At 42.9% G+C, this 14,836-nt stretch overlaps 1 protein-coding gene across 1 annotated transcript in view; it reads left to right on the top strand.

Moving 5' to 3' along the window:
* The window catches only part of LOC311510582 (complement C4-like), a 94,612-nt gene that overhangs the window by 66,374 nt on the left and 13,402 nt on the right, over positions 1-14,836 (top strand). The window contains exons 28-36 of the mRNA XM_084610351.1: positions 1,371-1,539; positions 2,050-2,216; positions 2,769-2,927; positions 3,496-3,555; positions 4,398-4,491; positions 5,220-5,391; positions 8,593-8,680; positions 10,741-10,815; positions 12,968-13,076. Coding sequence (XP_084466477.1) covers positions 1,371-1,539; positions 2,050-2,216; positions 2,769-2,927; positions 3,496-3,555; positions 4,398-4,491; positions 5,220-5,391; positions 8,593-8,680; positions 10,741-10,815; positions 12,968-13,076 — 1,093 coding nt within the window. The remainder of the gene's footprint in view (positions 1-1,370; positions 1,540-2,049; positions 2,217-2,768; positions 2,928-3,495; positions 3,556-4,397; positions 4,492-5,219; positions 5,392-8,592; positions 8,681-10,740; positions 10,816-12,967; positions 13,077-14,836) is intronic.

The raw sequence follows: 14,836 nt of genomic DNA on the forward strand, positions 1-14,836 counted from the left end.
AGCTACCCTCCCCAGTCAGAGCCAGAGGGAAGGCAGGTGACAGCATCACTATTTGCTCTCCTTGGGGTGAACTTTTTCAAAAGTGCAAGAGGAACAGTGGGCCCAGGGAAATGTGATTTTACACCAGTTGGGAGAACCAGGCCATTGGCAGTGGCGTGCTTATGGTACTTTGTTTTTCTATAGCTCCTGCCATCTGAGGATCTAACATTTAAATGAATCAGTCCTCACAATGCCTCTGTGAGGATGGACGTGCTGTTATCCATTAAACAGATGGGTAAACGTGGAAACCAGCACTTTAAATACTGTTACAAAATGAAGCCAGGACTAAAAGCCATATTCTTTGAGCTTCAAACACAATAATTATTCTGTAATCCATGGTGAGATAATAAAATCATAGTTCTAGGTGGAAGCAGGAACAGAGGAATATAGTAATTGCCAGACTGAACAGTGGCCAGGACTAGATGCTTCAGTGGAAGGTGCAAGAAACCTCCTAACTCTAATAATTAGAGACTGGCTTAACCCTTGAACCATAAAGTTTAATCTCTCTCCCAACTCCTATGTTAGAATCAACTATTATACCTCTGTATAATCTTGTTATCCATATTGAGGCACAATCCATTTTTGAATCTTGCTATTTATTTGGCTACAGTGACATCCTGTGGCAATGAGTTCCACAGTTTAATTAGGCATTGTGTGAAAATGTATTTCTTTTAATTTGTCTTGAATTTGACCCTAGTAATAATAATTAATAGCCCCAGATCCTGAGGTCCCCACTCAGGCAAACTCCCAGTTTTGTCTGAGAAAGGACTAAGTAAAAATTCAGTAATAAACTCAGGATTTGTCTAAACAGTGCTGTTTAGCACTTATCCATCACTTTACAAACTCAGTGCATTGGACAAACATTCATCTTGAAGTATCTTGTTATTGCACACATTACTGCCTGCATTGTCTTCGAAGCCTTCCTCTCCCAGAAAACTAGGATCTGGTGCCACAACCATTGCAATCAGATGCTAAAGGTGCCTTCTCTTCTCCCCCAAAATCAGCTGTACATGGCATGGAGTCTCTGATGAGAATTTTGTAGTCCTTGTAAATGGAGCAATTGCAACTCAAATAGCCCATCTATTTTAGCATAGGCCGGCCAGTGCTCATATCAGAAATCATTTTATTCCCTGCCAAAATCTTCAACAAATATAATTGTTTTGCATTATTCTTAACCACAGTTATTAGGATCACCTCACTCCCATTTGATTTAATTTAGAAATAGCTGCATTGTGTTGCTATAATTCAATGAATTGTAACAACTCAAATTAGTGTTACCTTTGCATTGGTTTTGTACCACTCTCCAAACTGATTCATTTTTATTTCCACAGAAACAAGGCATTGAAAAAGCTGTCGCTTACGTGGATGGACAACTCTCACCTCAGCTGAACTTCTACTCAGTTGCAATCTCTGCCTATGCTCTGGCTCTTGTGAAAGACAATAGCTCAGAAGCCAAATGGGCAGAACAGATTTTAAGAGAAATTTCTACACTCGATGCAGGTACTAATAATTATTCTTACACTGATGATTCCATTTATAAAGCACTCTTCCCAGTCAAAGTCCTTGGGTGCTGTTGCAACATAATTAAAAACAAGATCAGGTGCAATAAGGCCAACATGATTACATGTAGGTAGTATGCAGATTATTAACTCTAGACCTATTGGAGTAATAATTCTACCTTTAAGCTATCCCCAGAAACATTCTTAGCACTGCACTCTGTTGGCATTGCATACATTGTGATCAGTACTCTATAACAACTGTGTCAGTACATTGTGATCAATACGCTATAATGGCTGAGATAGGTCAAAACTCTGTTAGAAATTTGGCTTTTTAATAACCTTTGCTTCCTATACTTATTTATGTATATCGTCAGAGTGGTGGTGGCTGTGTCTCTTGGGTGGAATCATTACTATGAAATAAGTTACCTATATTTTCTACATTGAGCTAATTTGAAGTAATTTTTGGAAAATACCTTCCCTGGATTGATTCAAGACTGAGTAATTGTTTCAGCAACGCAACAGCGCTACTGGGGAAATGGTAAAGATGCAGTTTCTATAGAAGCTACCGCTTACGCACTACTTCAGACGTTACTCCAGAAGGATATCAAGTATGCAGAACCTATTGCTACGTGGTTAACAGAAAAAAGGAAATATGGTGGCGGATACTGTTCTACACAAGTATGTGGCTTTCAGGCTCAATGGAGTGGGGGGGGGGAAGTACTGTAAAAAAACCCTTACATGTCCAATAAATATGGAAAGATAAATATTTCTATGGGTCCAACTAGGCAGCCGTTTACAGCAGTTCAGGATCATAATGTTATGGGGTGAAACTGGATTTTCCATTGGTAGAAAGTTGCTTATTTCGATTTGAAGCCCACAATGAACCAAGTCCTGAGGTCCCTAAGTAAACATCTGAGAATTTGGCCCTAGGAAAGGAACAATAAGGGTTAGTGAGGGTTCCATGACTTTAATGGAGCTATGAAGATTTATACCCGCTGGGGATCTGGTCCAAAATGTTGATAGAAAAATCTGGAAAATAAGGTGAATGAATTGAGGGGGTGAGCGGACACATGGAGACTTCAAAGAGTGAAGCTCAAAGGAACAGAGATCTAAAAAGGAGAGATCTGAATGAGGAGTTACTTACAAGGAGAGGCATGTGACTAGAGCACTTTGCTATTGCCAAAAGACTCCAGTGTGGCTGATGTTCATTTGTATTTCAATCTCACACAGGATACAGTGGTGGCCCTGGAAGCTTTGTCGCAGTATAGCATACAAATTATAGAAAGTGATTCCACCATTCTGAATCTTGCATTAAACCTACCTGGAAGGCACAAAAAGCACTATTTTAACGTGAATAGTAACAATGTCCAGATTCAGGAAGAACTACAGGTACTCAACCCTTTATTGTTCTAAGTTGTGATATTTCCTAGTTTGCAAACAGAAGGAATGTTTTCATTTCTCAGCAACCTTGATGTACTTTGGTTGCAGCCATTTTTCTGTGTAATAACAATATTTAGCACTTATAGGCACCTTTCTGCCTCTCCCAGATGTTCAGATTGCTGCTTTTCCTCCAATGGGAAGGACCACTGCGGTCCTCTGTCCATTCAGGGTCATCTTAGGGGAGTGAAGGGGCAAGATATGTCCTTTGCTCTGACTCACAATGCAGTGGGGCCTAGAAAAATGCTCCCTACTCCTGCTGCAGGGATCACTTTAGTGAGGTAGGAGAAGACATGCCCCATAGTTCTTTGAATGACAGTTAGAGAACTGTTACAACCCTGCACTAGAGAGGAGGAACCCCTACAGTCCCTCACTCATGGCAAAAGGTGAACACCTTCTAACATGGTGCAGGTTGCCCAGATCCCAGACAACAAGCAAGACTCTCAGGGATCACAGGAAAAAGACAATGAGTGAAGAATGGCCAAAGTGCTAAATGTCTACTGTTTGGTTTGGTTTGCAGTTTGACCTCGGAAGCAAAGTTGAAGTGACGGTAAAGGGCAAAGGAAATGGGACGCTGAGTGTAAGATGGATCTTGGAAACTTATAAGTTTCATTTGATTTTTCTCTTTCAAAAAGAAAACGGTACTAATTCACATCTGTAGGCGCCTGCCCCACCATCACTTCCAATCACACACAGTGCAGGAAGGAACATCGGCAGCCTCACGCCTTCCTAGATCCTACCTAACAGTAACTAAGCTAAGCAAAGCAATCAATACCCCATACTGCCTGAGACCCTGTCTTTATGCACCCCTGTCCTCCCCCAAATCCCTGGAAAATAGATGCAGAGTGCCCTGAAGGTCACAGATTTTGCCTGTTTTGGACCCAGCTGCAGGGAAAAATTCCAAAGTCTATGGAGCCTCATGGAGAACAGCCTGATAGCTGTTTATTACACTGAAATTACTTCAGTTTGCACACCTCCATGGAGTGCAGCTGGTAGATGGCGGGGAGGGGGTCTTTGAAGAGGGTAGGTCCCAGGCCCTTGAGGTCTTTGAATATTGCATGTCGGTCTGTCGTTGTTGTATCCAATACAGTCATCAGGAGATAATCTGTAGCTATAACTACACTATGAGCTATGGGTGTGATTCCCCTGCTCATGCACACAGACTCGTGATAGCTCTCATTGAAGCTATCACAAGCATCACAAGCAGGGTAGCTGTGATAGCACAGATAGCTGCATCAGAGGCATGGCTGAGTGGGACCAAGTACAAACCTGCCTGAAACTAGTTTCTGTGGAATCTCTCTCACTCTCCCTAATCATATGTAACTTCCGGTATGTGCAGAATCACATGCATTGCTGCAGACCTGGTTGGTTAAATTCTTTGTTATTTAAAGGAGCTTTTAGGGTGTTCTCTCTGTTTTTCAGATACAAAAAATATATTATTCTGTTGCGATGGAGAACACCACATGTAATGACTTGATTCTGAAAGTTGAAATGGAAGGGAACGTCAAATATTCAAGTAAGTGAAAAGAAAACAGAGCATCTGTTTTTAATGGTGGCAAATTTGACGAGACCCTGGGAGTATCCGATGACTTTTTAGCTGATTAGATTGGGAAAAGAGAAAGATATATACTATAGTGCCTTCAGGACAATTTGTATTTTTATTACATATAGGGTGTTTAACTGGTAATATTTTAAGAATTGTTTTATAAGACCCCACGTGACTTTTTGGAGGGTGCTTAATAAATATACTTACGTTATTATTAGTAGTTATTACTCGAGAGCAAGGATGGCCTTCTTGGCCAAATGACTTAATATCTCTGTGTATCATGGTTCCTGCCCAAAAAGAGTTAATATTTCCTGTGTCTGTCTTTTAGCTATTTACTATACTGAAATTACTTCAGTTGGAGTACCTCCACTGAGTGCTGTCTGTCTTTTCTCCTTAGATTGTAAGCTCTTTGGGGCAGGAATTGCCTTTGTGTATTTACAAGCGGGGCCCCAATCTCAGCTGGGACCTCTAGGTGCTACTTTCATACAAATTAAAAATAATGGTGATTATTGAGGGCATTTATTTCAAGCTTTAATTTAAAAGATACATGAGATAATGAGACTGAGGAAAATGAAGTTTCTAAAAGCAGTGGAGGAGGCAGGAGTCAGCGCTGATTCCTCACAAAGTGCAAAGAGGAGAGCAATCAGCAGGTTTTTCATCCCACTCTGCCGCTGTCTGATTGTGTCTGACACCTCCAGGTGCTCTGGACGCTGAGGAAGAGGACTATGATTATGAGGCGGACTATGCTATGGAAACCAGAAGAGATGAGCCCATGAGCCAGATAGAATGGTTTGACATCCGCAATAGAAGGAAAAGAGAGGTGCCTGTTCCCGGTAAAACAGAATCATTACGATACAAAGTCTGTGTCAGGTAGGTTTGGGACTAGGTTAACTTTATTAGTGAGATTACACACTTTTGGTTAGGAAGTCTTGGTCTTATACATCTTTCTGCCATCTGTTGTCTTTCTGGAAGCACACATTCAAATCCTGGCATGGTGGCTCAGCTCTTTGTCTTCCTAGACAGTAAAGCTGATTTCCATGCAGTGTATGGGGTATGGGCCATTCACACAAGATCTTAAACACCAAGCTCCTTTCTGTTCTGCATAACATTAAAGAATAGTTTGTCTGTCTGTTTGTTTGTTTTAATGGAAGATTTTGCCCCAGTGTTCTTGGTCAAAAATTTACTCCTGCCTTATAGCCACATAGTTGTGTTGTATGCCAACTATTCACCTGGCTGCTGCTCTACACCCCAGAGGTGGTTGCACTTCAGCAGATGTAAACAACAGAAACTCAATGAACTACACTCAAGAGGAGGGGAACCTCAGTGATAATAGTGTAGTTTGCAGATTATGGAGTGTTGGCGTGTGCCCTGTGTGAGTAACCTCCCTCTCCCTGTGGATGTCACATATTCTCCTCTGCTCCCTTGCACTCTTTAATGCCCTGGAAAACAGCTAGTCCATTTACTACTGGTTAGCGGTGCTGTTGTGTGGAGAGCAGAGGGGAAAGTCGGGCTCTCAGTGCCCCTGGCTCTGTTGGAACCATGGGAATGAAGAGAAACTGGTAGTTGGGTAGTAGAGGCACTGGATCCCAATGGGTGAGAAGGGCCTTTGTTAAGGCTGCTGTTTCACTCTCCTCCTGTGCAATGGTGGCTTTTAAGCAGTGGCAGCTCACAGTTTTAGGCAGGACTTTGTAACTTGCTTTTGTTCTGTATGTGTGTCAATGGGAGGTGAGGTGCAAGGTGAGTGAGGTAATATCTTTTATTGGACCAGCTTCTGTTGATGACAGAGACAGGTTTTTGAGTCACACAGGTCTGACCTGAAGAAGAGCTCTGTGTGGCTTGAAAGCTTGTCTTTCTCACTAGCAGAAGTTGGTCCAATAAACAATGTTACCACACCCACCTTGTCTCTCTAATATCCTGGGACCCACATGGCTACAACAACCCTGCATACAATAATGGGAGGTGAAGGCATTTAGTACCTCATGGGATCAAGATACAATAAGGGGCACTTTGAAAGTGCCCATCAGTGTTGCATTTTGGGTGCTAGGCTGCTCATTGAAGTCCTCCTGTAGCTGCTGTGTTGGAGCCCCCTACAGGAATATGTGAATATGCTCATTAACGATGGATAAGGCTGTGTGTCTGTCATGGATTCCATGACTTTGTGACCTCTATGATTTCTGCAGAGGCCGGTGCAGCCCTGGGCCAGCAGCACCAGCCGCTGCTGGGGCAGTTTAGTTGTGGGAGGCGGATCAGAGCTGGGGCAGGGGGTTGGGGTGCGGGGAGGCTCTTACCTTAGGGTAGTGGGGGGGCCAATGGTTCCCAGCCAATGGGAGCTGTGGAGCCAGAGCTTGTGGCAGGGGCAGTGCATGCAGCCCCCCTGGCTTTCCCTCCCCCTAGGAGCTGCAGGGACACGAGGAGGCAGGTAGGGAGCCTACCCGCCCCAACAACCCTCCACCCCGGCAACAGCAGGGGTCCTGGGCTGCACACCACCACCTGCCCCCACAGCACCAGTGGGGGTCCTGTGCCATCCCCCCAGCACCCCCTGTGTCCCCAGACCATGCCCCCCAGAGCTTGCAGCCCCCAGCCCAAGTTTTAGTCAGGGGTACATAGTACAAGTCATGCACAATCACGGGCCATGAATTTTTGTTTACTGCCCCTGACTTCTACTAAAAATACCCATGACTAAAATGTAGCATTAGCTATGGACACTTGGGGAAGTGATTGCTGTGACTGCTAGGGTTGTTTGGTAATGTCTGACTGAACACCCTGAGGGGAGGCAACTGCCACTTGATTTATTGATCATATGGAAGAGCTACTCCAGTAAATTAGCAGCTGCAATGGGGATAAAGGTACCTACCCCAGCTGTCCCATTCATAATGCTGCACTGCTTTTTAGAGAGGTGCTGCCACCTCCTCTGTAGCCCCAGGCCAGCCATAGTGAGTAAAGAAGATGGCTACTACCACTCTAGTTTGCAGGGAGGGGATGTCTTGTTGTTTGCTAATCAAGAAGTTGGAAAGGGCAGAGCTGGCAGAACATAGCGTCCTATACAGAATAGGGTTACAGCTGCCATTTTGCTTGCTCCCACAGTTAGGCTAGGGCTGCCAGAGAGCGCATGGCAGTGGCCTTCCTGAGAACCCCCATTTCAGAGGAGGCAGGTGGTGGTAACAACCATTCTAACAGGCCAACTGCCCTGCTGGAATCTGGCTCTTCCACTGCCACTCGTAGAGCCTTGGGAGCAGTGACCACCTGGTCTAGCTACCCCCAGGGAATAGCAGCATCAAGAGTGGGAGGAGGACTAGGACTCACCTGGTTCCAGGGCCAGTGGCAATGAGTGATGTGAGACTCCTTCAGTGGCTCTTAGGGCGTGTGATAATATCTGCATTGTCCTCCCCAGCACAGTGTACTGCATATTTGCAATCCAGTGTGTATTTAAGGGGTTGTGGTTTACCACAGCATGAATTATCAAAGAGCCACTGTCATTTGTAAAGCACATTGGACAGCGTCTGATGAGAGGCACTGTGTAAACGTAACATACCATCATCATCTCTGGCTTCTTGGGGATGGCTCAATAAAAATAATCTAACTCCGAAGAATTTGGGAAAGGAGCGGAATTAAAGTGCATTAGAAAAGTACAACAGATCTTTGGATATTTATGAATTTAGTCCCTAGACATAAATTTAAGCTATTTACTTTCCTAGGTAGATAAGTTTAAATAAATGGCTGCTAGGGAAACTTTGGATTGTATTCATTGGCAATGGGAATCATAATCTGTTTCATCAACACCAGGCAGGAATGGCCAAGCTCTTCAGATGACCCTCTTTATAACAAAATTTAAATGTACAATCTAGAGAGACAAGGTGGGGAAGGTAACATCTTTTATTGGACCAACTTCCATTAGTGAGAGAGACAAGGTTACACAGAAAGCTTGTCTCTCTCATCGATGGAATTTGGTCCAGTAAAAAGATATTACCTCACCCACCTAGTGTTTCTAATGTCCTGAGACTGACATGGCGACAGCAACACTGCATACGTTGTACAATGTAAGCAATTACTGACAGCAATTTTCCCTAACAGGTCTGCAGGTCCCAATATACCAAAGATGTCTCTAGTTGATCTCTCACTTTTAAGTGGCTTGGAACCTGACACAGCTGAACTTGAGCAGGTGTGGAGCATTTCTTTCACTGACATCTGTAATTTAATTTATTATTTTTGCACTGTTCTTTGGGAGTCTGTGTTTATCAGAAGAGTAAAAAGGTTGGTTTTTAGCCCCACTTCTCTCAAAAGTTTGCAGAATAATTAACAAGAAACTGAGAATCGGGACAGACATTTTCATTATGGAAAGAGTTAGGGCTGTTGATCAGTTGCAGTTAACTCATGCAAATAACTAAAAAAAATGTAATCACTGTTTTAAAAATTGTGATTAATTGCAGTTTTAATTGCACTGTTAAACTATAGAATTCAATTGAAATGTATTAGCTATTTTGGATGTTTTTCTACATTTTCAAATATATTGATTTAAATTACAACACAGAATACAAAGTGTACAGTGCTCACTTTAGATTATTTTATTATTTTTTATTTCAAATATTTGCACTGTAAATATGATCAACAAAAGATTATACAACACATTGCAAGGTATTTATGTGCCAGATGCACTAAAGATTCATATGTCCCTTCATGCTTCAACCATTCCAGAGGACATGGGTACACGCTGATGACATGTTGAGCAGAGCAGTCCGACTCATGTTGATTTTCATCATCTGAGTCAGATGCCACCAGCAGAAGATTGATTTTCTTTTTTGGTGGTTCGGGTTCTGTAGTTTGAGTGTTGCTCTTTTAAAATTTCTGAAAGCATTCCCCACACCTTGCCCCTCTCCGATTTTGGAAGGCACTTCAGATTCTTAAACCTGGGGTCGAGCGTTGAGTTATTTTTAGAAATCTCACATTGGTACCTTCTTTGCATTTTGTCAAATCTGCTGTGAAAGTGTTCTGAAAATGAACATGCGTTGAGTCATCATCCAAGACACCTATACCATGTAATATATGGCAGAATGCAGGTAAAACAGAGTAGGACACATAAAATTCTCCCCCAAGGAGTTCAGTCACAAATGTAATAATTAACTGATTTTTTTAACGAGCGTCATCAGCATGGAAGCATGTCCTCTGGAATGGTGGCCGAAGCATGAAGGGGCATACAAATGTTTAGTGTAGCTGGCATGTAAATATCTTGCAACGCCAGCTACAACAGTGCCATGTGAATGCCTGTTCTCACTTTCAGGTGACATTGTAAATAAGAAACAGGCAGCAGTATCTCCTGTAAATGCAAACAAATCTGTTTGTCTTAGCGATTGGCTGAACAAGAAGTAGGACTGAGTGGACTTGTAGGCTCTAAAGTTTTACATTGTTTTGGTTTGGAGTGCAGTTCTGTAACAAAAAAAAAATCTACATTTGTAAGTTACACTTCCACAATAAGGAGATTGCACTATGGTACGTGTATGAGGTGAACTGAAAAATACCATTTCTTTTATCATTTTTACAGTGCAAATATTATAAATCAAAAAAAATATAAAGTGAGCACTGTACACTTTCCATTCCATGTTGTAATAGAAATCAATATATTTAAAATGCAGAAAAACATCCACAATATTTAATAAATGTCAATTGGTATTCTATTGTTTAACAGTGCGATTAATCGCAATTAATTTTTTAAAATCACAATTAATATTTGCGTTAATTACGATTAACTGACAGCCTTAGGTAGGTGGGCTGCAAATTGCACCACTAGCGCACATAGTTTAGAGGTACCCTTGGTTAGGGATTGATTGCTTTTGTCTGATGACTACTGGCTTTGTCCTACTAGACGTTTTTTAAAAAAATAGTCCCTGGCTGGATATGGTGTTTGGCTGTTTGAGTCAACTCAAATCTTAACTTTTTGTACTCTTTTGTATTATGACCATTAGATTCTCACAATAGGTCCTTCATAAATGGATTTAATAAATAAAATACAATAAAAATGAGCAAACAGTCCCTCCATATACTCATCCAGAAAATTGCCTAAGTCCTCCACCACATAAAAGGAACAGCAGACCAAGGAATGAGTCTGTTCATTCTAAGGAAGAATCAACCAGTCCAGTACTATACCCAGCTAGGCAGTTTAAAACAGCCAGCATAAGCCAAAACCGATTTTAAATCCAGGTAAAAATGATGTTTCTGTTTTTCAAGTTGGTAAAGTCTGCAGACCAATACATCGACCACTTTGAATACAAAGAAGGAAAGGTTTTGCTCTACTTTGGAGAGGTGAGTGAATCCTGTATGACTTTTCCAACTTCCGTCAGGTGATATTATGAAGAAGAGAGAGTTTGTTCACAGGCATATCTTTTAAATCTGTATATTGCTGGTACTGCTGATGAGATCAATGTAGTCCACCCAGACACAGGACAGCAGTGCACCATCATGTATTGATTAGAGGACATACCCATTCTTTTCCAAAAGTATCTTTAGGCCTTTGTAATACCCAGAAAGATTAATACCATGTTCTAGACCAGGACTTTGGAACAAAGTAGTCACAGAGCCCCTAATGAATCCATTCAAGCCAGAATAATTGCTAATATTTGTGAGGCCCCAGGGCCCGAATCCTGCAAAGCAATTATGCATGTGCATAACTTCAGGCATGAGAGTAATTCCATTACAGATAGTGTGTTTCCACATGTGTAAAGTTAAATATGTGCTTTGCTGGATCAGGGCCCGTGACAAGAGAGATGTACAGGGACATCCTCAAATTATCTGCCTTCTGGGTACCTACAATGCCCCTGACGTGCCTGTGGCATCACTTCACATGGCGACTGCCTCCTTCAGCCATTTAAGATACTTCACATCCTTAAGTGATACGCAAGCACAGATGCCACTAGCACGTGATTTACGCAGAAGGTAGCAGCAAGAAAAGAAATTAAGGACAAGGGCCAAACTAGAGGAAAAAAAATTAGATATGTTAGTGCTGCTATGGCTGACAAAGTGGCTGTGTTTATGTGGGGATCATAAACATATGTAAATAAACTGTAACAGGGTCAGCACCCACCTCTTGTGCATGCCCCCTTTTCTCTGGCCAATAATGCCTGCAAACACAGTTCTTTTCATGGGGGAGAGAGGGAGCACCCACCTCTCGTGGATGTCCCCCTTTCTCTTGGTTAGGTGTGAGCCTGCTTTTGTTTTTTTGTTCTTTCAATGGGGTGCCACCCACCTCTCTCACAAGCACCACCCCTCCCCCAGCCAGTGGTTCTCTCAGCTGGTCTTCAGCAGCTTAGCCCTCCAGCTGAGCCACCCATGCTCCCCCCGCTTCCAGGGTATACAGTCCTGAGTTCTTATCACTGCCCTGGTATGGGGCCATAGCTCTTAGGCTTCTTCCCAGAGGCACTGCCTTCTTCATACATGCAGCCAGGGCCCATCTCCGTACCCTCAACTGGTGTCCATTTCAGCAGCCCTCCCTGGGCTCAGTCTGCTACCAGACCAGCAGGGCACATCTCGGTACCCTTGTCTGGTCTGGCCAGGTTTTGTGCTCAGTCCCCAGGCTCAGCCTGCTCGCACTGACCTTTTGACAGCTCTGCTGCTCTTCTATCCATCCAGCCAGGCACCCAGTCTTTGGCAGCCTTCGCTGGGCTCTGTTCTATCTGATGAGCTCTCTGCAGTGAGCTATCCACAGTCCAGCCACACACCTGATCCTCCCTTATCAAGCTCCACGCAGCCACTGAAGGCTCTGCTCTGCTGCTCGCCTTTTATCTGGCCCTTCTGGCCCCTTATTGGTGGCTCGAGCAGCCCATCTGATTGGCCACTCTTCTGCAGCCGCTCTAGGCTGCCTAGACTAGAGGACTTCTCGCCGCTCTATTCTGGGACAGGGTGATGCAGGACCACAAGGCCTCCAACAGGGGGCCTCCGGACCTAGTCCACCCTGCCACAGGCCCTATGCAGTTACCTAGTTAACACAGGTCTAAAGCTGTCCCTTAGTTCTATAAAAGAACCAGTGTATACTGGCACAGGGCACTTTGGGATGTTAGGGCCTGATTCAGGAAAGCCTTTAAGCCTCCATTCCTGTTCAGGATGACTTCAGTGGGACTTAATCACATGCTTAAAAGAAAGCAAGAGCTCTGATGATTAGGGATACTTTCCTGAGCGAGGATCTCAGAAAGAGAAGACCACCAATGCTGAACACAGCCAATAAACCTGCTTATTCTTTAATAGCAAGTCTTTAGCATATTGAGTCAAAGCTCCCAATAACCTGGGAAGGAACAACCTTATGCACTTGTGGCTGAAGCAGCCAGTTAATTCAGCTATGCGGTCAGAAAAAAAAGTGGTCAGCAGATCCAACGCTATAGGCACGAATAAATTGGGGAGTGGTTGGGGAGCATTAATTCTCTTTTTGTAACAAATGTTGTTCCTGTTTGCTTTTTTTCTGCAGCTCAGTAATGGATCTGAACCAGACTGTGTGTCGTTCGGGGCTAAGCAAATCAATCCCATGGGTCTCGTACAGCCAGCAAACGCCATCATTTATGATTTTTACAACCCTGGTAAGCTGACCCAGCAGTATAGAAAAAATGAACATGAAACTATTTAGAAAGGGCAAGAGGCCAAGACTGAATTTTTCCCTTCTGTCCGTTGAGAGGAAACCCTAGTATATTGGAATGCGATGTGTGAATCAATGTATTTTTTTTACACTGCATAATGAAAAGACTCCCCTCTGAATAATGATTGGTAATGTCACAGTGAGAGCACACTTTAACAGAGATCTTTTAAAGAAGTGATCTCCTGGTTTGCATTGATTGCCGGAGACTGAAAATTCATATTTTTACTTGTATGAGGTTTTTAAGTGAACTTTTCATGCTTGTGTAAGATGGATCTCCACAGATCACATAGAGCACAAGCAGCAGTAAACCAAGCTTCCCCAAATTTGTCCCTGGGATCAACTCTAAGGACAAAGGCCCAGATTCTCAAAGGTATTTTGGTGCCTTATTCAATCCATTAAACGGGAGTTAGATTTCTAAATACCTTTGAGGATCTGGGCCAAAGAGACTAGTTCAGTCTCTATGTTGATTCAAACTTTGGCCTCTGATGGTACTGTTAGCACGGTGATCACGTAGTGCCATACATGGTGGTGGTATTTGCAGTGTGGATCGTTATCGACTAGAAAATGTTTAATTGATGAATTTGCATCAGAACTTTTTTTTTCAAGAAACAGTAAATGTTTTACAGAATGTTTTCCCCTTTAAGCTTTCCATTGTGGCTCTGTCCACCACTGCGCTTTGTTTATTAGACCACATTTTTTCCTTTAAAACATCCAACCCCCAAACCAGCTAAGTCCTCCAAATCCTAGGCTTCTTAGAAGTCCTTTTATAGAAAGGAGACACTTCAGCTGCAAAATATTAAATGCCTTCCAGTAGAATCTAGAGTCCCCGATCAGAGCCTTGTTGTGCTAGGCATTCTACAGACATAGTAAGACAGAGTATTTCATTTACACTTCTTGATTTCTAGAAATGGAACCAAGTTGCAAAATTAAGATCTAGATACAGATTTCAAAGTTTTAGGGAAAATGGGGTGTTTCCGGTTTTGGTATGGTCTATTCTAAAGCTAGGTGCCAGTTGCAAAATCCAGATCCAGAATTTAGGAGCATCCAAACTTCGGCACTGTTTGAATCTGGGGCTTTGGTTGGGATCATCTATAACAGCTTTTTATACACTATACAAAGGTATGGTGCATTTCTTATTCCCATCTAAATATCTCAGATTTCATTTTAGCTGCTAAAATAAAGGAGCCTGGGGGTAAGGAAGAAGACTATTGGGAATTGTAGCAATAGGCAGACAGAAACTAAATTAAATTACGCTAATAGAATCATAAAAGGTTAGGTTTGGAAGGGACCTCAGGAGGTCATCTAGTCCAACCCCCTGCTCAAAGCAGGACCAATCCCCAATTTTTGTCCCAGATCCCTAAATGGCCCCCTCAAGGATTGATCTTACAACCCTGGGTTTAGCAGGCCAATGCTCAAACCACTGAGCTATCCCTCCCCCCCTTGCTTGACTCTGACTGAAGACTGAGCCATTGGTATTTGGAGTGATCAGATTTATGAGCCAAAATACAACTGAAGTTCTGATTAAACCAGGATAAAGCTAAATAGTCAGTGTATGGTACTTGATGGGTGAGAAATAAAAGAGAGACTGTTCAAAGAAAGTCAGAGGCGGCAGTGCTCTCAGTGTAAACATCATCAAACCATAGCGAAGACAGTGCCTTTCAAGTTATGTCTACACTGCAAATGAAGGTGTGACTAGAGCATGGG

Source organism: Lepidochelys olivacea (genome assembly GCF_965140295.1).
Source record: "Lepidochelys olivacea isolate rLepOli2 genome assembly, chromosome: 1".
NCBI lineage: Eukaryota > Metazoa > Chordata > Testudines > Cheloniidae > Lepidochelys > Lepidochelys olivacea.